Source organism: Peromyscus leucopus, chromosome 15, assembly GCF_004664715.2.
Source record: "Peromyscus leucopus breed LL Stock chromosome 15, UCI_PerLeu_2.1, whole genome shotgun sequence".
Classification (NCBI taxonomy): Eukaryota; Metazoa; Chordata; class Mammalia; order Rodentia; family Cricetidae; genus Peromyscus; species Peromyscus leucopus.
The window spans coordinates 72,099,985-72,126,491 of NC_051076.1; the positions used below are offsets into that span (position 1 = coordinate 72,099,985).

Below are 26,507 nucleotides of genomic sequence, written 5' to 3' on the forward strand. Positions count from 1 at the left end.
AGGGATGAAGCCAGTAGAATGTGTACTATGCAGAGGGCAGAGACTGGCATCACACATCTCCCTACATGATTATCTCTAAGTACATGTTTGTGGATGAGGGTACCATGCATACTGATTTGTCTTGTACTTCCATGTTTATCCAGTCACATCATGCCAGAAAAACATGGTGCTTGCTTCTGAGGATTCTAGTTAGAAAGTGTTCCAGTGTGGTTACTCTCCCTTACCTGTCATTTCCTTACTAGAGGAGCTTAGGGCTAAATTTCAGCATGACTTTCATTTCTGGAGGCAGGGAAATATGCAGCCAAGCAAACAGGTGATTTATACAACCTTTTAAAAAGCCAGAAAATCCAAAAGTAGAAACTGGAGGACGGGGAATGAAGGGAATAAGGAAATAGACTTTCAGTATCTCTCATTTTATTAGATGATTATTTGTCATATTAAAGATAGAAAAATTAAAAAGGACATCTTTGTTAGAATTGCTTTAAAATAAATTCACTAGCAAAAGGATAGCAATATCCTAAAAGAGGAAAAGGGTGTGTAAGACTTCATAGAAAATTTTAAGGAAAGAACTTGTATTTAGGACACTATCTCAGAGTTGTGGATTGTGATGCCTCACCCAATCCTTATCTCTGTAGCTCTGTAAGGGAAGAAAAGGTACAGATGGGGACCTGGATGAAGCTAGTTAGGGCTTCACTGTGAACCTCTTGTCCAGGGAAGTGCTGAGCAGTCAGAGGTAGGACACTCTTCAAGATGGATGACCTACTGACTGTCAGGGCACCTGCTTTGCAAATCAGGTCTGCCCTCCAAAGAGAACTGACAAGGATCTTGCTCTTGCATTTCCTAAGTCCTAAAGTGTTTGCGTGATTGTTTTTCCCTTGTCTTTATCCCAAGGGCAGAGTTAAAAAATGATCAGGATTACCCACCATGGACAAATCTGAGATGCCTTTTTGAATTAACTATATGCTTTTCTACCAAAAGAATGACAAGCCTGATGCATTACTACCTTATTCAGACAAGGAAGGTGAGTGCACAGGCACCTTTGTGTGCATGGGTGTAGACTCAGAAATGTGATGTGATTCACAAACTAAGGGCTTCCCTCAAATCCCCTGAGCTAGAGGTGGCCATGCTGCCACACACAATAGCCAGGCCGTTGCCTCTTGGAAAAGAGCTCAGTTGTCAGTGAACTAATAATATGTGTTCTAGAATATGAATCCTGCTTCCCTGCACATTCTGCCTTTACTGGATCTTTCTGGAGTGGATGAATGGGGGATAAATTAGCTGGATATTTCTCATTTTTCTTGCCCCTCTTTTCCTTATGTTTGTCTTCCTTCCTTCCTTCCTTCTTTCCTTCCTTCCTTCCTTCCCTCCCTCCCTCCCTCCCTCCTTCCCTCTTTCTTTTCTTTCTTTCTTTCTTTTTTTTTTTCAGTTCTCCTCCAAGATGAGCTAAGAGGGCCTAAACATTTTTTCATGGAACCAATTTCGACTTTTATTTGAATTCTGCTTGTGCTGGCACAATACAGACACATGTACATTTTTTCTTCAATATAGCAACCTGAGGAATAACCCAGCTAACATGTTCTAGTAAAGTATAAAAGGCAGTTGTAAAGTTCTGGGAGCAGCTGCTTCCTCACAGCTTTCTTGGAAGCTCCTTATTTCAGGGCACTGAATCCATGCCTCAAACTAGAACAGCAAGAGAGGCACAAAGTAATTGCTCACTATTCCATATGTAACTCAATAAATGCTCAGTTATTCCATATTGGAAAGTACTGAAACTCTCTGGAAAGGATGATGAATGGAGTAGGGGGATACTTATGGTGTCAACATTAAACTAACACAGATGTCTCTGGTTGCTTGTAAAATGCTTCCAAAACAAACAGGTCAGAAGGGTCTCCCTCTGCTCTGGGTCCCCCAGCTGGGTGTTTTTATAACCTAGGCTCTCCAAGTACAGTCCCTTTGTTTTCACATATGTTATGAAGGGCTCCCACATCAGACAGACATATATCCTCTCTCCCCACAGCTCTCAAGGGAGCCAAGTTTCCCTGTGCCCACCTGGAATAAGAGTCTTCCAGATATTTAAGTCCTAAATGGAGAAGGCTAACGGCAGGACACATGACTGTGGCCTTGCCCGGGGTCTCACACTTACTCAGCTCATTGCTCTTTAATTGGTGTCTTAGGAAACAATGTCCTGGCTACTGTACAAATACCTGCTTCAGCCAAAAACAAACAAAAAACAAAAAAAAAACAAGCAAAATAAAAAAATTAATAATAAATGTCTCTAAGACTGGTTAGATGATGTCTGCTTTAGAAGAATTTCTTTGTGTCATAATGTCTCCCAACCTCCCTACCCTATCACAAGGGACCTAAAAAGAACAAACATTACTTTCTCTGGGTGGATGTACTTCATTCCCTCCTGCTCTGTTGGGCTCCCTAATAGACTCTTTGCTTAAAGGATGACCTGACTCTGTCTGTCTCTGTCACACACACACACCTACCACTTTTCTCCTCTCAGGCCATAGTACCTACCATATGGTGTGGGGCAGCATGTTGGAGACAATTGTTAAAGGCCAAAGCCACAGAGCTCCAGTCTAAAGGAGAACCTGCAGAGTGAAGTTTAAAACTCAACCACAAACATCGAATATGCATGTGTACACACGTGTTCTTCCTTGTTTACAACAGTGAAATCTGTGTCTCCAGTGCTCACTTTCACAATGGTGCATTTATCAGTGGACCACAGTAGCCATAGCTACCTCATCTCCTGAGCTGGGTGAAGGAGATCAATGCTCTCGGTGGATGCAGGTGTGTTCCAGAAAATTAATGGCAAAAGAGAGAAAGAGAATACCTAAATTAAAAGACAGGAAAGGGAAGAGAAAATGGGGGGGGGAACCCACAAAAATTAGAGGACCAGGTGACCCTGTGGCATCTCAGATGAAGTACTCCCGTTTGCACTCGCTGGTTGTGTTTTGCAAGTCAATGTCATTTCTAAAGGAACTGTCCAAGTTCTCTGGGTATTCCTTCTCCTTCATCTGATTGGTACGGTGTGACTGCTTATGCTGATAGAGGAAGCGGGTCATGATGCCGATGACACAAAAGGTGATGAACGTCACCACTGCTATGACACCTGTAGGGAAATGATGGGGACAGAGAAGAAAGTTGTCACTGAGAAAATTCAGTCTGGACAGGCACATACTCTGGAGGAAAAGAGCAACAAGGCAAACACACAAACACAGATCTTATCTGTATGCAGAAATAAAGACCTGCTGAGAAGCCCTTGACCTGCAGTTTCAACAAAAGCCCCTGGAAGCAGAGTAATGAGGGAGAAAGGCTGTTTCTCCTAGAACGTTATGATGACGACCTAAGAATAAACATGGAGTTACAACAGCAAAGGGTCTGTGTGATTTCGGAGTTGTTGTGCTTTCATTGCTAGGGATCAAATCCAGACTTTTGGCACTAAGACTTGCCAAGAATCCTTTGATCTAAATGCCACTTCCACCACCCCTGTGTGTGGGTGTGTGGGTGTGTGAATGTGTGTGTGTGTGTGTATGCATATGTATGTGTATGTATGTATGTGTGCATATGTGTGTGTGAGCATGCATGTGTAAGCGTGCATGTGTGTGAGTATGCATGTGAGTGTGTGTGCATGTGAGTGTGTGAGTGTGTGTGAGCGTGCATGTGAGTGTGTGTGTGTGTAAGTATGCATGTGAGTGTGTATGTAGGTGCTTGGCTGCCATAGAACTTGTGCAGAGTCAAAGAACAACTTCAGAGTCTATTCTTGCCTTCCACTTGTTTTGATGCAAGATTTCTCTTGCGTTCCCTGCCATTTCTCCATTCTGGGATATATTGTGAGACCTTATTTCAAAATAAATAAACAACAACAACAAAAAAAATCAAGCCACTAAGCAACAAACAGTATGCACACAAAATTAATAATTAATAGCGGTAAAACACTTAAGCTTTGGTCACTAAAAATAATTTTGTTTATGATAAAGTTTACATATTCGTATATTTTATGTTTTCTAAGTTGTTGGTTATTGTTAATTACTATTTATGTGAGTAGATATCAGAAAGTTAGATGTAAAGACCTATCTTCCACCAAATTTTTAAAAGTTGTGACCGTAACTAAGAACATTACATTTGTCATCTATTCTAAGACCATTGTGTAACATGTTTCCCAACTATTTTAGAACAAGTCAAAATAAAATACCAAAGGTGATAGTCTGGGTGGCAATGAATGAATCTGAAGCATGAACTAGAGCTTTACAATGTGGCAGAGGTTGCCTGTTTTCTACTGCTGGGTTGAAGGAGCTATTGCAGGCTGGAAGCTGGGCAAGCTTCCCAGGATCTCCTGTGGGGCTGTGATAACCTTCCCATTCTTAGAAAGACTCAATGGAGCTTGCCAATGAGTGGGGGAAGGCCAGAACCTACAGTCTTTCCTCATCAAATGAAAACTTACAAGAAGAGAGAGTTATGAAATTCTCTGTGACATGCACTGATTTAAAAGAAAAATCAGGTTCAGTTCTCTTCCCTGGAGAAGGCATTCAGCTCACATGGGTATTTTGACTATTTCCCTAAGGAAAGGTCATGGTTTTCCTGCTCTGGGATGCTACTGTGGTAGAGTCCTTCTGTTCCCATTCTTCTTTGGGGCCAGCTTCTGTGCTGTTACTGCTGCCTGCTTGCCTATCTCCTTCTTAGTAAGTCTGCTCATTCTAGGAAGGCAGTAACTGTATCTCTCATCCTGTATCTCTGTGTTTAGTGCAGGTCTGACCCAGAACTGGAGCTAATTAAATAGACGTGAAATGAATGACTCCTGCCGACTTTTAAAGAACTCCATCTGGTGTGGATTCACTCATCCCAGCTGCCAAAGGGCAGAGATGAGGCACCTGCTATGGTTATAAGTCACCAATGGAAATGGATTTCCATATCACAAGCATCTTACATTAAACAAAACCAGTGAAGCAGGGTGAGACCAACACATAGCCCAAGAACTGTAAATCAAGGGAAGGTGGTAGGAGATGAGCTATAAGCAGAGCAGGCGAACTCTCCACCCATTACCAGATGGGCTGCTGGATTTGAAACTTCAGTCATGTGGGCTTCACCCTGCTCATTAGATCTAACCCAAATCACTCCGTAAAGGAAAACTGAAAACAGCTGCAGCTCCATCCATCTGTTTGCACCACTGTGACTTCTTTCCATATGCAATTTTATTGGTCTGTTTTGTTGTGCTTTAGAAGTGACAACTGGATGCGATGAACAAGGTGCAGGTTGCCTGTCTGTGAGTAAATGCTCCAGCTGTTGGCTGAGTTCAGCTGCCTGCTGAATTTGAGGCAGAATGAAGCCACAGAGCTGCTGGCACTGGAGGAGAGCCTGCTATTAATCTTTCACCATGCATGAAGAGACTAAGAGCTTTACAGACAAAGCCTGGTTCTGGGTGCTAGATGTTCATGGGTAAGGAAAGCTTCAGGTATTTTTTTTTGCAGAGCACAGGATCATAGATATCTTTCCTGCTTTCAGTAATGAAGACAGGTTACCTCCAATGACTGCAGAGTCACTCCGGACTGCATTTGTGAGTGGCTCACGCTCGTCTGTCTTTCCAAAGGGATCTAGACAGAAGAAAAGACAAAAATGTAAATTTTGCTCTTCATTCAACCACAGGGAGAGCATACTCAGTGTACAACTGTGCAGTGTAACAAGATTCCTGCAGTGAGATATGAACTGGCATTTTGAAAGGAACCTAAATGAATGGCATTTAAAATGATGAGCTGAGTTGAACTCCAGAGCCCACATTAAAAGCCGAATTCTGGGACTCCAATCTGTATTCCCAGTGAGGGAGTAGCTGGTCACATATGCAGATCAGGTATAGGTGCAAGGGGGCCTGTGCCTTTAAAACAAGGTGAAGAAGAGACCCGCCACTCAAAACCATGTCCTCTCACCTCTACACACATCATGACATGTTCACATACACTTCTTATATATTTAAAGATGAATAAAGTGTCCTGCATACAACCCATAATTCATGTCCTCATTAGCTTCTAAGGAAGTTGTGAGAAGCCTTGAGCTGGTGAGGGTGGTGCCTGGCCCATGCACCTTCAGTCACCCCCTCATCCTTCTCTGCCTTGCTGGAGAATTCCTAGGAATGAGAACTGCCTTTTACTTGAAGCACATTTTCCCCTGTGCCTCGGTGTCCTCTTCAGCTGCATGAGGACCCGAGTCTACTGACAAGGACGGCTAAAGCACTGGAAGAATTTACACCTCAGAGCATCCCTCACCAGAAGAGCAGCTGTCCAGGGTCTACTCTTAACCTCTGAGTCATTGCTGTAGCCCAATTTATTTTTCTTTTGAGACAGGGTCTCATATATCCCAGGCTGGGCTTTATCTCGATATGTAGTGGAAGGTGACCGTGAACTTGCCACGTATTAGAGGATGAGAGGCAGGGGGAGGAAAACACTGAGAGCAACAGAGAGACAGGAAGCCTTGAAGTAATGGAGACAGGGAGGGAGAAAGGAAAGAGTGAATGGAGGAAAAGGACAGAGAAAGATATAGCTAGGAACAGAAGAAAAGAATGAAGAGGATAGGTGAAGGGCCTTCACAGGCCTGTGCCTGGTAACATGGCTCTGCCAGGCTTTGCCCTTCCCCCTTTCCTGTCCCTTATAAACCATAAATTACTTCCCAAAAGCTAGCCACCAGGGTCTATTACCTTATTTGGACATTGTCTTATGCCAGACTCATTCCTGAGGATGACTATCAAAGTCCAGGAATCGCAAGCCCCCTTCAGTTCACCTCATTAACATGGTCAATCAAAATACACCACCACATCCTAGCCCATTCTAACCCAGACCTCCCCTTTTTCTCTTCTTAAGGCCATTTGTTGCTGTTTTGCTGCCTGAGTCAGGAAGCAGCCACAGTTTTCTTCACTATTGGAGCCAGTTCAGGTTTCCTAGCAGTTTTACCCAGCAGGGCTGCCTTGAGAGGATGATTGGACCACAGGCCTGAGTGCAGGTGTCTGAGATGGTCTGCACTGGGCTGTGCTGGGGGGAGGTCTTTTGCTCTACCCATTGGCATTCTTTTAAAAACCCTTTGGCAGAGCCAGTCAAGGCCCAATAGGTTAGGATCCAAGCCCTCTGAAGGCTATCCTGCATTTTCTATCATTTTCTCTCCCGTCTATCCTTCTAACTAATATTTCCAGCTGCTTCTACTCAAGAGTACTCTGGGGAAATGTGGGGGTGGGGGAAAGCCTGCAATACTTTACCACTTAATAAACGGTTATTCAGTGAGAACAGGTGTTTGTATGTCTTTTGTGCCTAATTCAGTGTCCTGGAGAGAAGAGAGCCTCCAGCTTTGCAGGCCTCACTTACTAGGGAAGGAGATAGAGAGGGCTAAAGAGCAGGAAAACTTAAGAGGGGAGTCTGGGCCAAGGGATTCAGAATGAAATGGAGGGGAAATGGGAAGGAAGAACTAGGGGGAGAGGGGGAGGGGGAGGAGAGGATGGTATAGGGAGACTGACAGTAAGTCAGGAAGGGAAGTAGTAAGGCAGAGAGAGAAGCAGAAAGGTAGGAAGGAATCAGGAAGGGGGAGCAGTAATGGGGGGATGGCAAACTTTAGGTATTCTACCTCCTGTGTCCTTCCAGCCTCCTTACTCGGGCATACTCCTGTGTCAAGCTTCCTTCCTGGAATTCCTCCTGCTTCTCCATGAATACTCAAATATTAACTGTCTACAGCTAAGAGCGTTCCCTTTTCTCCACAGATCATACTGGTTCCAGCTTTATTTAGTCCATGCACTACTTTTAACATTGTAAATAACATAGTTCTGATGTTAACTCAGATTTCTCCATTTCTAACATGTTTTGATGTTGATAGGTTGATACATATTAATTTACTTAATTCTAATTCTCTAGTGTTTACTAATGCTACAGAGAAAACATTTCAGATCTGCTAAGGTAACATTTTCAATAGTATGGTTGGTGATCAGGTTCTGCAATGTAACTCTTATCACAGTGATGACATATTTCAAGAGTGTCTCCTTTTTAGAACTGATCAACATTGAATATTAAACCTTAAAATCAATTTTAGCTTTAATCATCCCTCCTTCAAAAATAAATGCCATAGCCTAGATGCATAAACACATCTAGGTATGTGAATCCATCTTCCACCTGCCGTCTACCATCCATCTACAGACAATTTATCTGTCTATCTACTTATCTAGTACCATGTTTGTCAATAATTTAATACTATATATGAATATATACATTTGCGTATCTACATCATATAAGGATTCCCATTTTTAAATATAATACTAGACATTGCTTGATGACTAAGCAAAGGTGAGTTTTCACCCAGTACTAAATATGCTAGATGTCACCAACAATTATGTAACAATACTTACATATTTCCTTTGAGAAAGGCCTTCTGCCAACTGAGTGTCAACAACAATTTGAATCAAGACTCTGTTGCTCCTTTTTCTACGTATATCAGTCTGTAGCTAAATACTGATACATCAGAGTTAATGTTGTAAACTAATAATTTAAAACTTTTTTTCTGAATTTTATGACTCATTTGGAGACCTTACTGGCCAGAGTATGGACATCTTTCCCAGGTATGAAACAACTTTCTTGGAGGTGATACAATCTCCCTGCAGGGGAGTTAAGCCTGAGGATGTTCTAAAGACTCAGCAAGTAAACAACCCAGCAACTCCCATAAGTCCCTGAAGCTGACTAGATGTGGTAGTCAAGCTTATATAGGCAGTAAGGACTGATTAGAGATGCTCCCATATCAGTCAAGCTGCCTGGAAGGTTCTCAGACCATCAGAGCTGCCTGAAAGGAGCAGAGATTAAGGCTACCTACAAGAGGTACTCTCTGACCTATTGAGCTGCCTACAAGTTTTGCAGTGTGCTCCAGAGTTTCGGGGTATATGAGCTATCACCCATGCTGGGATAGGCTTTGGAGATGAAGCTGTCTTTGAGTTATTTCTATTCCTGCAAGTGACCCTTGACCCATAGTCCTGTAGACAGCCCCAACAAAACTCACTCGTTCATTATATTGGAATTTGCGGGTCTCCTAGTTTTGGTCTGTCACCAGTTCTCTGTCTGAAGTTAACAGATATTTTTTTTTTTTTCACATTTCCTCAGGAATAGTGTCGCACAGTGCTAGGCTAATTAATTCCAGGGATAGTAAGTGCTTTACACACAGTATGCCTTTCACACACACAAACCGATCAGTTCACAGCCTTCAACCCCAACCACCCTGCTATTTGACTCACACTCTCCAACTCAATGTGCCTCTTCCTCAAACACCAGAGACCATGCTGGGACAGCTAGAAGTAATCTCCATAGCACAGGTTTGCTCAAAGTTACTCAGCAGAGCAGCTCTAAAGGGCTCAAGCTTGCCTGCCTTGCCTCACTTCCTTCTAACAGAGGACACAGTCAAGTCCTCAAGCCCTATTTCCCCCCAATTCCTTTTATTGTGCTGGCTAGCCCCTATGCTTCTTTATGTAGATTAGATAGATAGATAGATAGATAGATAGATAGATAGATAGATAGATAGATAGTAATTGCACACACACATACACAGATATTTCCATTTTTCTGAGAACTATCAGTAATGAATTTTCTTTCTAACTTCTACCCCTTGCCTTTCAAGAACGGATACCCCAAGAGTGATAAGGAAGCATTTCATTGTCACAGACTTTGCCATCCCTAATGATTGATGGTGTTGGCACTTTTTATATGGCCACACTTTTCATGTATCATTTTCTATTGGCCATTTTTTTTGTCACTTTGGATAAATGTATATTTGGATGCTTTGTCTAATTTTAATCAGGTTATTTGTTTTCTGGCTGCTGAGTTAAATCAATTAATATTTCTTGAGAATTTACTATGAAGAGACAGAGTCCACAAATCTTTCCTCACAGCCCACAGATTTTTTTCATTTTGCTGATCATTTCATTTGCTGTGCAGAGCCAGTTCTAAACTTCATTTCACTCACTCACTTCCTTTTGCTTTCACTGTTTGCATTTAGTCATATCAATACATGGCATTTTCAAGACTAATGTCAAGGATACTTTTTCTGTAGTTATCTTTCTGCAAATTGTAATTTCAAGACTTATAAGCCAATTAATGATTTCCATGTCAAGTATTTTTATTGAGTAAGACAATTTTCCAGTTGCATGATTTTCTTGTAGCTAGCTAACCCCAAGTCTCTTATAAAGAGACTGTCCATTTCCCCAATGCTTGACAAACATGAACTGATCACACATGCCTTCATTTATTTCTGTGCTCTCTAATCCATTGCCTTTGTCTTTGTATCTGTTTCTGTGACAGTATTATATAATTTTTATTATTATGTTTTTCCAATATAATGTGAATTCAGCCACTTTGATTCCTACAGGTCTCTATAATCCATGTTCATTTTAGTATTATTCACAATATCCAAGATGTGGAAGCAACTTAAGTATCAATGGATGAGTGTGAAAAGAAATTGTGCTTCTATTCACATTGATTACACTCATGCTTATACAAACACACATATACATACATACACATACTCACACAATCACACACCAGAATATTACTCAATCACAAAAAGTTGGTGTCTTCATTTAAAAAGAATGTGAATGAAAACATCCCATCAAGTGGAATAAAGAAAAGGAATGTATGTTTTCACTAATATTCAGAATCTAAAAAAAAATACAGAAACAAAACTGATAGCAGAACATAATGATAGTTGACAGTAGCTTGGGCTTTGTTGGTTAAAGAATACAAATTTTGTCATGAATAAACAAAATTATAAAATGAACAAATATGTTTTTATGGTCAAATGTCCTCATCAAACATATAAGCACATACAGGACAACTAGGTAAATGATTATGTGCAGAATATGCATTTATGTATGTATGTATATATGTATGTATATATATATATGTATGTATGTATTTATATATGTGAATGATACATGAGTATATGCTGGTATGTTATTCCATGAGGGCCAGTGTGGAGGCAAGAGATTTATTCCTGATTTTTTAAAATTATATTTATTGGCAATTTTTGAGGCTACATCTTTGACTGAATCTGGAGGTCACTAATTCAGAGAGGTTGTCTGTTTGGGAAGCCCCAATTATCTCTCATCTTTGCCCATGCACTGTGTTACAAGCACTCACTGCCATACCCAGCTTCTTATGTGGTTGCTGGCGATTGAACTTGGGTCCTCATGATTGTACAACAAGCATTTTAGCCATTAAGCCTTCTTTCTAACCCCTTTCCGACTAATTTAATAAAAGCAATCATCATATAATACATGTAAATTATCACATTTTATACTTTATATGTCTATAATTTTATTACTTCTTCCTTCAAAATGCTAGAGCCTAATACTGAATTTAATATTATCTAAGTCCCCATTCTGATGTTTTCATGCCCCCTAAATACTTTAATCCTCACATCAGTTTCTACTTAATAGTGATGCACTAATTCACATACATATTAAGTACATGTGCATGATATGTACTACATGGAACTACACATTAATTAAAACACTCATCACCTTAAACTAGAATTACATTAAATATGTTAGTTAATTTTAATTGATAATGTGTTAATTACTGCTTTTCAATCAGCAAAATTCACAGGATATATTGTTAAATTGCATATTTAAAATGTACTATTAATTAAAGTAATTAGTATTCTAGTGTTCATATCCTTCTTTTGTTTATTTCAATTCACCACTGTTCATGTGATGGTTAGTATTAATAGTCAAATTATTTCACAGAATCTAGAATCACCTGAGATACAGGCTCCTGGGTATGCTTGCAGGATTATCTTGATTTCTTAACTTAAGGTGAGAAGAGCTACCCACTGTGGTTGGCACAGCTCTCTGGATGGGATCCTGGACTGTATAAATAAGGAATGATCTGAGTACTGGCTTATGTACATCATGCTCTGATTCCTGACTGTGTATGTGACACGACCATCTGCTTCAAACACCTGTTGTCTTGATTCCCTGTTATGATGAATTGGATTCTTGAACTGTGAAGCAGAATAAACTTTTCCTCCCTTAACTTGCTTCTGTCATAGTGTACTGTGAATGTAGATATGACCCATGAGAAGCCAGTTACAGTTTGTAACCACCTACGCAGGGTAAATAGCTGAGTGCTACTGGCCACCCAGTTAGGTCTATAAGACAGAAGAAGCGTTGTTAGTGATGAAAACGAAAGAGAGCGTCCTCTGGGAAGTACCTGATGAAGAATGCACAGTTGTCACTGCATTCATATCAGAGTCCACCATGAAGCCACAGTTGGATTCTGTCAAGGTCCCTTGGACAGTCACAGGTGCAATGCTGGCATGGCGGAGGGCTGCCTTCAATGGGGCTATGTGGTTGTATTGGACTGAAGAAAGGCATCCAACAAAACCCAAGGTGTTTGCTTTAGCAACTTCTGGATCCAACCCAAGAGTCTCTGCAATAAATGAAAAGAACCACAGGTCTTAGGTTTTTTTTTTTTTTCAAATACTCTATGTGTTTTCCTTGATCATTACTTAAAATGACCAAAATTTCCTTGTTATTCTCTGAATAAGGAAACGATACATATCTCTCTTCCTTATTTCAACTCACATTTACTGCACACATTAACGAAAATGACTGAAACTTCCTTGTTATTCTTTGAATAAGAAACTATAGATATCAGTCTTTCTCATCTTAACTGCACATTTACCGCAGGATTCACCACATGATTCAACTATTTCTCATAGAAAAGGGCTGTGACTTTCTCTGCTTTGATACAAAATTGTTTCAAGCTTCAATTTTTTCATTTCATGTATTTTTTGAACTGTAGAAAGGGTAATGTAGCTGTATTATAGACTAATCAAATGCTAGATATTGGAAAGAATTATTTGTATTTCTGTCCTTATCATTTATATATCTATGGATTAAGGTAATTAATGCAAGCAAATCACAATGCTTATTACAACATTTGATTCACAATTGTAACAAGGGAAAATTAATAAGAAAGAAAGAAAGAAAGAAAGAAAGAAAGAAAGAAAGAAAGAAAGAAAGAAGGAAAGAAAGAAAGGGAATAGAAATGAAAGTGTGTCTCCAAGAGATGTATCATGCTTGCTGTCTCAAGGCAGCTGAGTAGACTGAAAGAGTAAACATCTCTACCTACATTACTTCTCTTCATTGTACTGATTGGGCACTAATTGGGAGGATGCCTTTTTGCCTATGAACATATTCAAATTATCAGGGTATTTTTTAGACTTTATAAATGATGAAGATGCAATCATTTGGGATTCACAGCAAGATCAAATGTTTTATTTTCCTCAAGATATCTCATTCCTTTTCTTAAAAGGGGTCATTTGAACAAATTGCTATGGTGCAATTACATAAAACTGCAATGCATAATGAACAGTATTTTTCTTAAGGTATAATAGTTTCAACATAACTAGATGGCTCAACTGGTTATTTTATTATGATAAGCCTTTTAGTTTCTGGAAAAGAGGCAGAGATTTTCTTATCTACCAGCATACATTATAATTTTATTTTGATTCATAAATGGTCAAGTAGTGTCTTCCTTGAATTCTAAGAATGCATTATGCTGACAGCATTAAGGAAAAGATGTGAGGACAATATTGTAGAAAATGAGATGTTAATAGTTCTTAGTAATTCTTGTCCTCCTAATTTCTCCTCTAATTATTTTCTTTAATAAAGATTTATTCTGGTCCCCCCCCCGTGTGTGTGGGGGGGCTTGCACATGTGTGTGTGTACATTTGTACACATCCTTTGTGTGTGGGTGCTTGTAGAGGACAAAAGAGGGTGTCAGACTCCCTGAAGCAAGAATTAACTTTGTGGGTGCTGGGAACCAAGCTAAGGTCCTCTGGAATATTAGCAAGTGCTCTCAACCATGGCTGCCATCTCTCCAGCTCCATTGATTTTTGTCCTCATCTTACTATTTCCCTTCAATATCCACATAAAAAAAGAGCTTACCACTTGTCTTTTCTTACATGCAAAACCAATAATGACACATTACTTCATGTGGCCAGTACAACACACTACTGCAAGCTTAAATAATTTAAATTGCTTAAAACATAAATTCATTATCTTTCATCTCTGTAGGTTGGTTGTAGCTGGAAGTTTTCTCTGGTCCTGCCCAGCCCCATGGACCCTGCAGCTGCTTATAAAATAATCTCTCAGAAGCTTATATTAATTAAAACTGTTGGCCATTAGCTTAGGCCTACCACTGACTAGCTCTTACATTTAAACTCAGCCCATTTCTGTTAATCTATATGTTGCCATATGTTCCATGGCTTTACCTGTGTGCCATTACATGCTGCTTGCTGGATGGCAGGCTGATGTCTCCTGAATCAGCCTTCCTCTTCTCAGAATTCCCCTTTTCTGCTTATTCTGCCTATACTTCCTGCCTGGCTACTGGTTAATCAGCATTTTATTTATCAAACAATCAGAGCAACACATTCATAGCATACAGAATGGCAAGAATTACAGTTACAATATCTAGTCTATTTATATTTGCCAAAATTAAAAGAAAATATGCTATCTATCCTATATTTGTGAGTCTAAGGTTTAATATCTAACTGATCTTTTATCATAACTAAGGAAAATTTTAACTATCTAGTCTTCAACTGTATCAAAGACTCCAAAAAGATATAATATTACTGAAGTAAACAGGAAATGTATTGTGAGCAACTTCTAAAAATCTAGAATGACAGAGATAGCTGGCTGCCTGGACAGTCACCAAAAGTTCTTCTGCAATGTTGGGATATCCATTCTTCAGCCTACAGATCTAGAGTCTCTCGGTTGCTTCTCTCTATGACCTGTAGAATGTCTGGCAGTTTCTTCTGTGAAGCAAGAACCCAAAGGACCATCTTGCCTTGCAAAGTTCAGTGGTCACTTTTTTATGGGTCCTGCATGTCCAGTCGATACAACATTTTCTCAAGCAGTCTAGGCAAGAGCAATTTCTTGTCCAAATGGCTATTTTTTGCCAAGAAGAAGATAAACTCCATATGGAGTATCTTTGATGCCCATCCTCCTTTCTGAAGTAAATCAGTGCTGACAGGAGCAGACTTGTCTCATTGTCCAGGAAGTCAAAGTTTTTAAAACATTTTAAATGCCATATTCTGTAGGTTTTTGAAATGTTTGAAGATTACCTACCTAATTGAATTATATCTATGTATACCTAGAAAACATGACTATAAGTTTGACTATTATAGACTAATTATCAATCTATATTTCTTAATTATCCATTACAATTAAATGAGTTAAATAAACATAATACCTTAAATGAGAGTAGAAATATACATACAGTATAACAAAATTAACTTTAAATTTGTATCAATAAACTAAAATCTATACCAATGTAAAACATTTTAAACAAGTTGCTCTTTAAAAGTAGGTTCAACAATCCATCCTTTTATCCTATCATATATATATATATATATATATATACATATACATACATATATATACATACATATATGTATATATCCTATATTTCCATATCTTATAGTTGGTAGCCTGGCAGTGCCAACTGGGCTTAAAATCAAGGTGTCAGTTTGGCCAGGTTTTTTTTGGATCCTTTGGGGGAAATGATGTTTCTCTCTCATGTCCACCTCCTGTAGCCTTCACTCATGCCTCGGCTCCTTTGCCACTCTTCATGATAAGCAATGTTGTTGCATTTCTCTGTGCCTTTTTTTCATACTCACTTCAACCTATGATTCTCTTTTTTAGACCCTTGTAGCTATAGTGATTTCATCCAAATAATCTAAAAGGGTCTGGATTTAGGAAATGACTCAGCCATTAAAGTGATTGTCATGTCAGGTACGTAGAACACACAGTGGTCATTGATTGGTAGTTAGTGAAGAGTGGAGCTAGCCATTGGTTGTTAGTGTATGAAAGGCAAGATTATATCTCAGAAATGAAAAAAAAAACGAGAAGCAAAAATCTAGAGAAGGGAAGTACAAACTGCAGTGTTATTTTGGTACTGAAGGATTTAAAAATAGTGGAAAGTGATGTTTCATTGAACTATGCCTTCAGAGTCTAAGTCAAGAGTGCTACTTCCCATTTCATGAGCTCACTGGAAGGCAGCCTTCACTGATCCAAGGAGGATATCACTACAAAGGTTATGACAAATCAAAGCTCTTTGTACAAAAATAGGCATAGAGAAATTGTGTGAAATGCTAGAAAGTGACATTCTATCTTTAAAGGGAGGTTGTGTGGAATGAAGTCTTATCTCTGGGAAGTATTTATTCTAGACACATTAAAATTTCAGATAATGAGAGGTTTCAGAAAAGGAATAAAAACAATGGCTGTATAGACTAAGAGCTTGTTATAGGTTTCAGTTGGTTAAAAATACTTACCCTGGGAGTATGAAGACCCAAGTTCCATCTGAAAACCCCGCAGTGGAAAAGGAGAACCAAACATGTGTGCTGCAAATGTGCATCCACACACACCAATAATAGGAAATTAAAAGTTAATAGAATAATAATTTTAAAAACATATTCTGTTTGAGGTAGCAGGTGACTGTTTATCTGATATTTAAAAAAATAGAACGGTAAAACAAAACAAAACAAAACAAAAACTATAAAGGACAATTTAAAAGATTTTTACCTCTCATCATATTATAAACTTATAAGTAGCAAATAATAATTACTTTCTTCAAATAAGTGAACAGATGAAAGTCTTCAATATTTATCACTCATTGGGTAGTCATTATGCAACGCAGTAGCGTTTATGTACTTTTAAAAGATTTTATTTTCATTTTTATTCCTGTAGCTACGTGTTTGCACGTGCTCATGGATGCAGTGCCTACAGTAGCCAGAAGAGGGCAACAGATCTCAAAGAGCTATAGTGAAATAAAATTACATAAAATACATAAAAGAGATCACAAAACTAAGTAAAACTCAGTGATTTAGTCAAATCTTTCAGAGTTCACTGAACTTTGTAATAAAGATATGATATATTTTGTAATCTAATGATTTCAGGGGTTAGGTTATCATTGAACTAGATTAAAAAGAAGCTAGGTGGAGAAACTATTTGATGTGCTGAGCCAGAGAAACAAAATCAGAGGCAAGTTTAATCCACAAAGTGGCTGCTGACAAGCATGCAGTATGTATATCTAAAACTCACCACCAAAATATACCAGTGCCATGCTCTGTTCCCAAGATTTCCTAATGTACAGGACTTGTACTGAAGCAAGGAGAACCATGAAGTTTCTTTTCATAAAATATGCTACCACTTTGCAAAAACATGGGAATATACAAAGAAAAAACTGGATTTCTAACTGGCTTATTAGGAACAGATTGAGTTAATCTCACTGAACACACTTTAAAGTACTAACAAATAACAGTGTCTCGTTCCCTTCAGACTTCTCCCGCTGTCCTGAAGTGCTAACAGGGAAGCAGCATGGAACCCTGACAGAGTGAAGGAGGGACACTGTGTGGACTTGAGCTGATGAATCTTGCTATAATACAAAGGACCTCTTTCCTTATTTCTAAGCTTTGATTTTGCTCACTGTTAACCAAAGATCTTTGGGCCTGCCACAAAAAGAGTGGGACAATAAAGCATACCCGTGAATCTTAGCTGAGTGTCCACAAATGCAATTTGGTGACTCTTATTTTTGCTTATTTGTTGTAATATGCATTTATGTTGCCCAACATGATAGAGTCACATGTCATGGAGTAGCTATTTAACATCTTTATATTTGTTGGGAAGGTGGCTCTGTAAATATGAGTGTCTATCCACATGCTTGATAACTTGTGTTTGAATTCCCATAGCTTACATAAAGGAAGCTAGATTTCACACCCTTTGCCTGCAATGCCAGAATTTTGGGCTTTACATAGGCAGATCCTGGGAGCTCCCTGGCCAGTCAGTGTAGTGTAAAGTGTAAATGACAAGCTTTCAGTTCAATGAGAGACTGTCTCAAGGGGATGAGCTGGGGAGATATAACAGACAGTACTTGATATCCTTCTCTAGCCTCCATCTGCCTGCTCACGTGTACACACACACACACACACACACACACACACACACACACACACACACACAAAACACACACTATACATATATATACCATATATATCACACACTATATATATGTATAGTGTGTGTGTAGTTATATTCATAGCTCACACTTACATTTTTATCTGAGGGTAAGAACATTTAAAATATATTCTTTTGGGTCTCTTTAATGAATAGCAAGTTCTCTGTGTGGGTCTGTTTACTTATTTGTTTGTTTGAGACTGGGTCTCAGAAGACAGTTCAGATTATCTTGAAACAATTCTATGGCACACTCTCCCAGGATTTGGGATAACAAGCCTTTGCCAACTCACCTGGCTTACAACATATTTTCATTAACTGTAGTCACTACAACATATGATAGAATTCTTGAACTTGCATCTCATCACTGAAATTTTGAGCTTTGATTAACATCTCTCCATGCTAAATGCATGTTCTTAATGGTTTAGGATTAGATATGCTATTATCTTTATTGCTTCTATTGTTTGTCAGTTTCCAATTCCTTTGTCTAAGTTTACTATCCCTTCAATAGAACAAGGAATGTAATGCCTAAGAATTGAAATGCAAGTGTTGCTATACTTCTGTGGAAATTTGAATAAATGTTACTCAAATTTTGAATGACTCAGTTGATAATTTACTGAAGACTAACTTCTTCAGTCGTTCTAAAAATTTTATTGTTATTATTTTTTTGTTTGTGTACGTGTGTGTGTTGAATGCATACCACCATATTTATGAAAGGTACTCTCAGAGACCAGAAGAGGGCATCAGTCCCTTACGTTTGGCTGTGAGCCACCAAACACAGGTGCTGAGAATTGAACTGGGCGTTCTCTGGAAGAACAGAAAGTTCTCCTAACCACTGAGCCCTCTCTCCAGACCCTTCTTCAGGCATTTTGAAACCTGACTTGCCACATTAATTTGCAAACACACCAGAGAATTGGCAAAGCCAAAGAAAGAAGAACAAAACCAATCTTAGCCTAAATGCACAATGGTCAGCAAGTTTTGACACGGAGAAAAGAACAGGGCTAATCCAGGAGAACTATTCAGACAAGTTTAGTGGAGTTTTTATTATTAAAAAAAAAAATCACAAGAAGAGGTCACAAATTTGCTCAAAACAAGCTAAGCTCTGGAATGTAACATGACATTTGCTATATGTCAAAAGTCATTTATGATATTTGAATCTCTAAGTGTCATAAAACCAGCCAGCCAGGGCTGCATGACCCTGGCTTATAAAAGTAAAATGTTGTACCAGGATAAAATATAAATAAAGAGAACTGTTGTAAATGGAGATATGAGCAGAGAATGCAAGCAAAGTGGTTTTGCCCCTAGAGTTCACTAGTTAAGTTCGTTCCAGCTACAGTGAACTCTAGGGGCAAAACCACTTTGCCAGCATTCAGGCTGGGGAATAGCCCAGCCCTATCTGAGTTCAAATCTGCAGTATCTACATAAAAGCTAGACGTGGACATTGGCACTTGGAACTCCATCACTGAGATGGGGGATCACATGTGGAGATAAGAAAATTCCTAGGACTTTCTTGCTGACAGCTTGTTTTAGGTTCTTTGAGAAACCCTGTCTCAAGGCTCAGGAAGCAAAATACCTCAAGTTTCTATGAAGTTCTCAAAACTTAAAATATTCACAAGATAACAAATGTCAGGACAAGGAGACTCTCCAGCCAGTCAATCTTCCTGAAATTTGTACAGAGATCTTCAGGGTTGCAGCTTTCATGAGCTATCATTATGGAGGGGGTGGAATTTTCAGTGATGCAGCTGCCTTTCAGTCTACATGCTCCTGTAATTAACCCCTCACTCATACTTTTGTAAGTAACCCCCCAAAATTCAGATGTTTCCTAAGTTGGAATTTGGTTGGATTGTTACTGTGATCTGCCATGGGTTTCCTGTTTAGGGTGAATAGAAGTTTGTTTGCCTCTCACAGGAAGTCACATAACTGGCTTAAGAAAGTTTTCTTGGAATGAATGTAGTTGAGCTAATGTATTTGTTCTTTTGTTTTCCCTTTCTTTGATAAACATGATTAAAATCAACTTCAGGAAAAAAAAGAGTTGAATTGGCTTGCACTTCAAATTCACAATCATTCACTGGGGGAAATCATGGTAGGACCTCAAGGTGGGAGCCATGAAAGGCAGAATGCTTAACTGGTTCACTTTTTCTTGTGTTTTCTGGCTCATACCCAGCCAACTTTCTTATAGAGCACAGACATACCTATCTATGGATGGTGTCACCCAGAATGGGCTGGGCCCTCCACATCAATCATCAGTCAAGAAAATGTCTCCTCATCATGGCCACAGGCAATCTGACCTGGGTAATCTTCTGAGTGACTTTCTCAGAGGATTCTGGACTATGTCCAGTGTATTACTGAAGCTAACTAGAGCAGTGGTTGTAACACAGAATAAATGTTAGAATTGTCAAGGCTTGAAGCAAAGCCTGTGTGAGACAGAAGGTTCATAACAGGAAGAATGAGAAAGGCAAAGGCTGATTTTGGAGAGTTAGGTAGAAGCGACATGGAGATGAGATCCTCCATCTTCCAAGGTACTTTTGTTCCACCCATTCATTACACTACTTTTACTTCACCATAGTGCCTGGCTTCATCCTGCTTGTTGGAAGCCTATCCTCAGTTTTCTTCCTCTGTCAAACAGAACCTAATTCTTCATATGAAAATTGTTTCCTTTACTCTAGTAAAAGGAAATAATGGAAACAAAAACAAAAACCACTTCCTATTATCAACTGTAATGCATCCTCATGAGTGATAAAGGTATCAGTAAATCTTAAGTGCTTTCAGCCTGGCCAAAACATAGAGTTTTACTTTTACATTCATACTAATGATATGTCACCTGGGCCTTTCTTTAATGAGACAAGTTGTGTTCTGTGGCGATATATTGTATACTCTAATGATCTTGTCTGAGGATCAGAGGACAGAGCCGGCCACTAGATTAGACATAGAGGCCAGACAGTGGTGACACACACCCTTAATCCTATCACTCAGAGGCAGAGATTCATCTGGATATCTGTGAGTTCAAGGCCACACTGGAAACAGAGCCAGACAGTGGTGGCACACACCTTCAATCCCAGTACTGGGAATCATACATGCATTTAATCCCAGGAAGTGATGGCAGGCCAGAGAAAGGTATACAAGGCCTGAGGAAACAGAAACTAAGGAAGTTCAGCTGACATCCTTTTGGGTGAGGACTCAAAGGCTTTCAATCTGAGGATTCATGGAAACAGGATCAGCTAAAGAGTTCGCCACATGAGGTTGGCTGTGGCTTGCTCTGCTTCTCTGATCTTTCAGCTTTCATCCCAATATCTGGTATCAGGTTTTTTTTTTTTTTTTTTTTTTTATTAAAGACATTAAGACATCGAAGGTTCAAACAAAAGTGTTCTTACTACAACTTCATTGGTTTCCTCTGAGTTCTGTCAAGACTGAGCATAGAACATTCCTCTTTGATATCCTGAGCCTTCTGTGATTATATTCAGAATTTTGGTGATCATCTAAGTCTGGTTGATACAGGCCACCTGTGGTGGTATTGTGTTCCCCAAAATACTGTGTACCCTAATAAACTTATCTGGGGTCAGAGAATAGAAAAGCCACTAGATACTTAGGATAGGCAGTGGTAGCACATGCCTTTAATCCTAGCATTCCAGAGGCAGAAATCCATCTGTTCAAGGATATAGCCAAGCATGGTGACTCATGCTTTTAATCCCAGAAAGTGAGCCTTTAATCCCAGGGAGTGATGGTAGAAAGCAGAAAGGTATATAAGGTGTGAGGGCCAGAAACTAGAAGCATTTGGCTGGTTAAGCTTTCAGGCTTTCGAGCAGCACAGTTCAGCTAAGATCCATTTGGATGAGGACTCAGAAGCTTCCAGTCTGAGGAAACAGGATCGGCTGAGAAGTTGGCCCGGTGAGGTTAGCTGTGGTTTGTTATGTCTCTCTGATCTTCCAGTGTTCACCCCAATAACTGGCCTCAGGTTTGATTTTATTAATAAGAACTTTTAAGATTCATCTTACAGCCACCAAATTCTCTGTTTATAATGACCCAACATACTTTGCAAGTAAGGACAGATACACTGAGCCTTTGGGTGTTTCCAAAGAGGATTCCTTCACAGGTGGCATGGCAGATGCCTTCTTCCATGTGGCAGATTGAATGTCCTCTCTGCAGGAATTCTCTGGGCTCCTTCCCAGTAGGTGAACTCCCAATTTTATATACTCAACTCATGATTTTTTTATAACTCTAACCCCCCTTCCGTCTCTCCCACCCCATACCTACTTATTTGTTTATGTGTATGTTTATCAGTTCATCTTAGTGCAGTATTATAGTTGATTATTTTTATGAAGAAATTATGGCAAATTTGTAAATAAGTAATGAGGAGTTTATTCCTTTGAAAATGCAAACCCTTGGTCATAGAAATTGCTAAATAAACATTTTTGGGTGTTCAAACAAGTCAGTATTGCATAAGACCTAGTACATATTAGGTCTTATATATCTTCATTTAGTTAAAATGATTATTACAATTAGATGTATAGATAGATGTATTAATAAAGTAAGTGATAAATAAGAACAAATAGAGAATAGATTAGATAAATAGTAGATGGGTAAATAGATGAGATATAATGTAAGATGGCAGACAGGAACAAAACAAGCAAGATAATTAAAATACCAAATGTCTACCATAAAGTCTCAGAACATGATTGCCTAAACATGAGCTTAACAAGGACAGAAATAGACACACTAAAGTGGATGGGGGAAAGTCCTTAATGCCTCAACTCCAAACAATGAACTACAGGGAACTAAGGAACGCTGAGACCAGGAGAAGTACTTTTTTGCAAGTAAAAGTACATGAATTTATCATCCAAAACCAAATGGCCAGCTCTGAGAACACATATAAGTAACATTGTACAGACTGAGTAAGGTGTTTTTATGTATCTAGGAATATATATATATATATATATATATATATATATATATATATATATATATATATAATTATTAAAAAACCACAGCCATGAATTTGGAAGACAGCAAGGAGGGGTATACTGGAGGGTTTGGAGACAGGAAAGGGAAGGGAGAAATAATGTAATTATAATCACAAAAAGTAGAAGAAAAATATTTAAAAGTCTACCTTTGAGAACCCATTACTTCAACTTAACAATCCTCTGGCTGAACAATTGAACAGATATTAATTGGTTGCCTGGCAATAGGCATCATGCAATGGCACCTCAGTGTATATAAGACAGTGAATGCTGAATTGCAGAGACATTAACAACATGAGGAAATTTTAAAATTCTAGGTATCACACTCTTAGGACATATTCTGCATTAAATATATTTTCCATAGAGAAATTAGTTTTGAGGTTTTATGCTAATATTTAAAAGTGGCTGAAGAATTCATTCCTTTGGATTAAAGATACAAAAGGATTTCCTCCTCCCAAGGCATTCTTTATTGATTTAACATGGAGTCTCAGCTGAGTGAGGGCCATGAACTGGTTTATTCCTGTTTTAGACTTTTTAAAAGTAAATGAGCAAAACTAGGGCATTTCATGTCCCAATAGCAACTCTTTGAACAGGCTAAGTGAGCTACAGAAATGTATTAACTGCCCTGAAGTGGGACTTCACATCAGAGAGTTAGGAAACCACTAAGGGGAAAGTCATGCTAGGCACCTTCAGGGATTTGATGCCCTTCCATTTCTTAGAGTTGGAGTCATAAAGATTTTATCCATTAGAATCTTTTATACAACAGGTAACAAAGCTCGGTGTACAGGATCTAAACAATAGTGATCAATTCTCTCAAATAGCCATGTGCCTACAGCCATGGGCAGCTCTGAACACAGAAATTCAGGGTGGCCCCTCTGAGTCCAACTCCTTTTCAGGCTGGACTGAATCGATCATGTAGTCCCATGTGTCACAAGAACAGAACAGAGAAAGAAAAGAGGGGCTTGGGAAATGGTTTCCTCAGTAAAGTGCTTACTCGCCACACAAGTGTGAGGACTAAAGTGTGTGTTCTCAGCACCATGTGAAGACTGACTACAGCAAGGGGCATCTGTCAGCACTTGAGAGGTGGAGACAGGAGGGTCACTGGGGCTCGCTCACCAGACAGTCTAGCCAATCAGTGAGCTCCTGGTCCAGTGAGAGACCCTGCCTCAAAAAATAACGTGGAGGGATTAACGAAAACATTAACACAGACCTGTTGCCTCAACATGCAGGGACATACACATACATGTTTACATGTATATGCAAAATGCACACAAGTAAAAGAGTCTGTCTCGTCCCATAGGTCTATTTAAAACTAGGTGATCAAAACATATGTCCAGGGACTATGCAGACTTCCTCTCACTGTGGAGACTGTACCACCTTTTATTCCTAGTCCAACTGTGACATTGAAAACGGAACATTTCCATAATTCAAGGGGTTTTAAACAATCTGACCACAGGATCTTTTATTAATATTTAATGCCATGTAATTTTCAGATATTTACATGTATTTTTAAATGTCGTAGTGTTTATTTTGTATGATAAAGTTGAGAAAATTTAAAGCATGCACATGTCCCATGAACTAGCCTCATAATGCTAGATAGAGGGAAAAGAACACAACCTCTGGAAATACTACTCCTCTGTGTCTAGGATCGTGCATGGCAAAGTAGAACATTGCGTAGATAGAGGTCACTTACAACAATGTTGTTTTTCACGTCAAAGTGTTCCTTCTCTGTTTGTCCTTGGACCAATGGGTGAGAACTACAGCTGAAACCAACTAGAAGCAACCCTTAATATCTGTCCATGGTATACACATGCCTTGACCATTCGACTTCAAAGGAGAACTAGAGTTCTTTCACAGAGTGGGATTTAGCTAGGAAGGGCAGGACCTGTGTAGATTACTATTGTTGATCACCTAGGCACCATCTCTAGCCATGTAGAAAACAAGCCTCCATAATGTGTTGTGAGGGAATATATAGCTTTCTATTTTGAGGTGAGCAGTGCCATCCCATGGGCTGCAGCCTTAGATTGATCCCATTGCATCCACAGTCAGGAAGCAGAGGGAAGTGAATGCTGCTGCTCAGATGAATTTCCCCTTTTGTTCAGTCCAGGAATGCAGAATTTAAAGTGGGGCTGCATTCTTCAGTTAACCCAGCAGACAGGCCTAGAGCTGTATCTCTAAGGCGATCCTAGAGTCTTTCAAGTTGACAACAGCATAAACCATCACAGAACCAAAAATGAAAGAATGTGATGCTCAGAGGAAAGCGTCAGCCTCCCGATATATATAGTAGAGGCTGAGCCCAGGGAAAAATCTTAGTGTGGCAAGCAAAGTGACCCAAAGTCTTTTTTGAATGAATGTGTTCTTTGACTGAAATGAAATTGTATTCTAAGTATTTTTCTCAAAATTTAGTAAACATTTTCTCCATGACCTCATTAACTTCCCACAAAGTGTGGCCCCATAGAGCCAATCTCATTTCCTCCTGAGGAAAGCAAAGTTTAACTGAGCAGGAAATTAATGAGCTGATTATGTTTGATGATTGCTGACTATGCTCTTCTTCAAGATGGTGTGTGTGTGTGTGTGTGTGTGTGTGTGTGTGTGTGTGTGTGTGTACATACATTGGTGGGTGGAGGCCAGGTGTCAACATCAGATGTCTTCCTTGACCACTTTGCACTCATTTATTTTTTTTAATGCAGACTCTCTCACTGAACCTGGAGCTCATTAATTTGGTTCTATTTATATATATAATCAGATGCAGGATTCTTCTACACTTTGACTTCCTTGGGTACACGCTGCAGTCATTTTCTTCTTTATAAGATAGCTTTTAAGTGTCCAGCTGTCCTGCCATTACCCCAATTTCAGTCAGAGTTATAGGGATCCTCTTGCATGTTCGCCCTCCCCCAGTACTGGGGGCACAGACACACCTGTGGCTTTTACATGGGGGCTGGGCATCTGCCCTCGGGTCCTCATTCTTCCATGGCAGTGACTTTACCGACTTAGCCATCTCTCCAGACTTTTACATATATATTGAAACTAGTCTTTGCATGTGTCCTGATAAGATGAGGTATTTTTTGAGACTTCAGTATAAGGTGTTTGGAACCAGTGTGATTAGAATTTGCTAGTTGAGGACGACACAAGCACAGAGCCTCAGTCGTGCTGTTTGAACAGAGACTGTGGCTGAGCAGTTAGAACAGGCACAGCACAGCACACATTAGCCAGCCCAGAGGCCCTCCCTCTCTCCTGTCTGCAGAGCAGCCATGATCTGCAGCTCCAGACTCTCCTGGTGCTCCAGCTTCTCCTTTCACTGGATGCTTCCTGATTTGCCTACAGTTTAGCCACAGCAAGGGACCTCCATATTTTCACGTCCCTGTGTGACTTCTCTATGGGACCAGTGACTTCTGAGGGATGGCCACTGGCCTCAAAGTCACCACTGCTCAGTCCTTTTTAATCAGATACATTAACTTAATTTAGAGCATGGAGAGCCCTGAGAGGTGGTCCCTGTCCTCAAGTTACCATTGTTTGTCATTGTT

The 26,507-nt window shown here is 39.4% G+C and overlaps 1 protein-coding gene across 2 annotated transcripts in view; it reads right to left on the minus strand.

Moving 5' to 3' along the window:
• Positions 1 to 2,020: 2,020 nt before the first annotated feature.
• The window catches only part of Cntnap5 (contactin associated protein family member 5), a 1,003,093-nt gene continuing 978,606 nt past the window's right edge, over positions 2,021 to 26,507 (minus strand). Inside the window, exons 22-24 of one of the 2 annotated variants that reach the window (XM_037211054.1) lie at positions 12,222 to 12,440; positions 5,526 to 5,597; positions 2,021 to 3,118 (exon numbers count right to left, since the gene is read on the minus strand). In XM_037211054.1, the coding sequence (XP_037066949.1) occupies positions 2,922 to 3,118; positions 5,526 to 5,597; positions 12,222 to 12,440 (488 nt within the window). In that variant the 3' untranslated portion in view covers positions 2,021 to 2,921. Of the gene's footprint in view, positions 3,119 to 5,525; positions 5,598 to 12,221; positions 12,441 to 26,507 lie in introns of those variants that run through there. The other variant, XR_005092927.1, reaches the window with a different exon arrangement.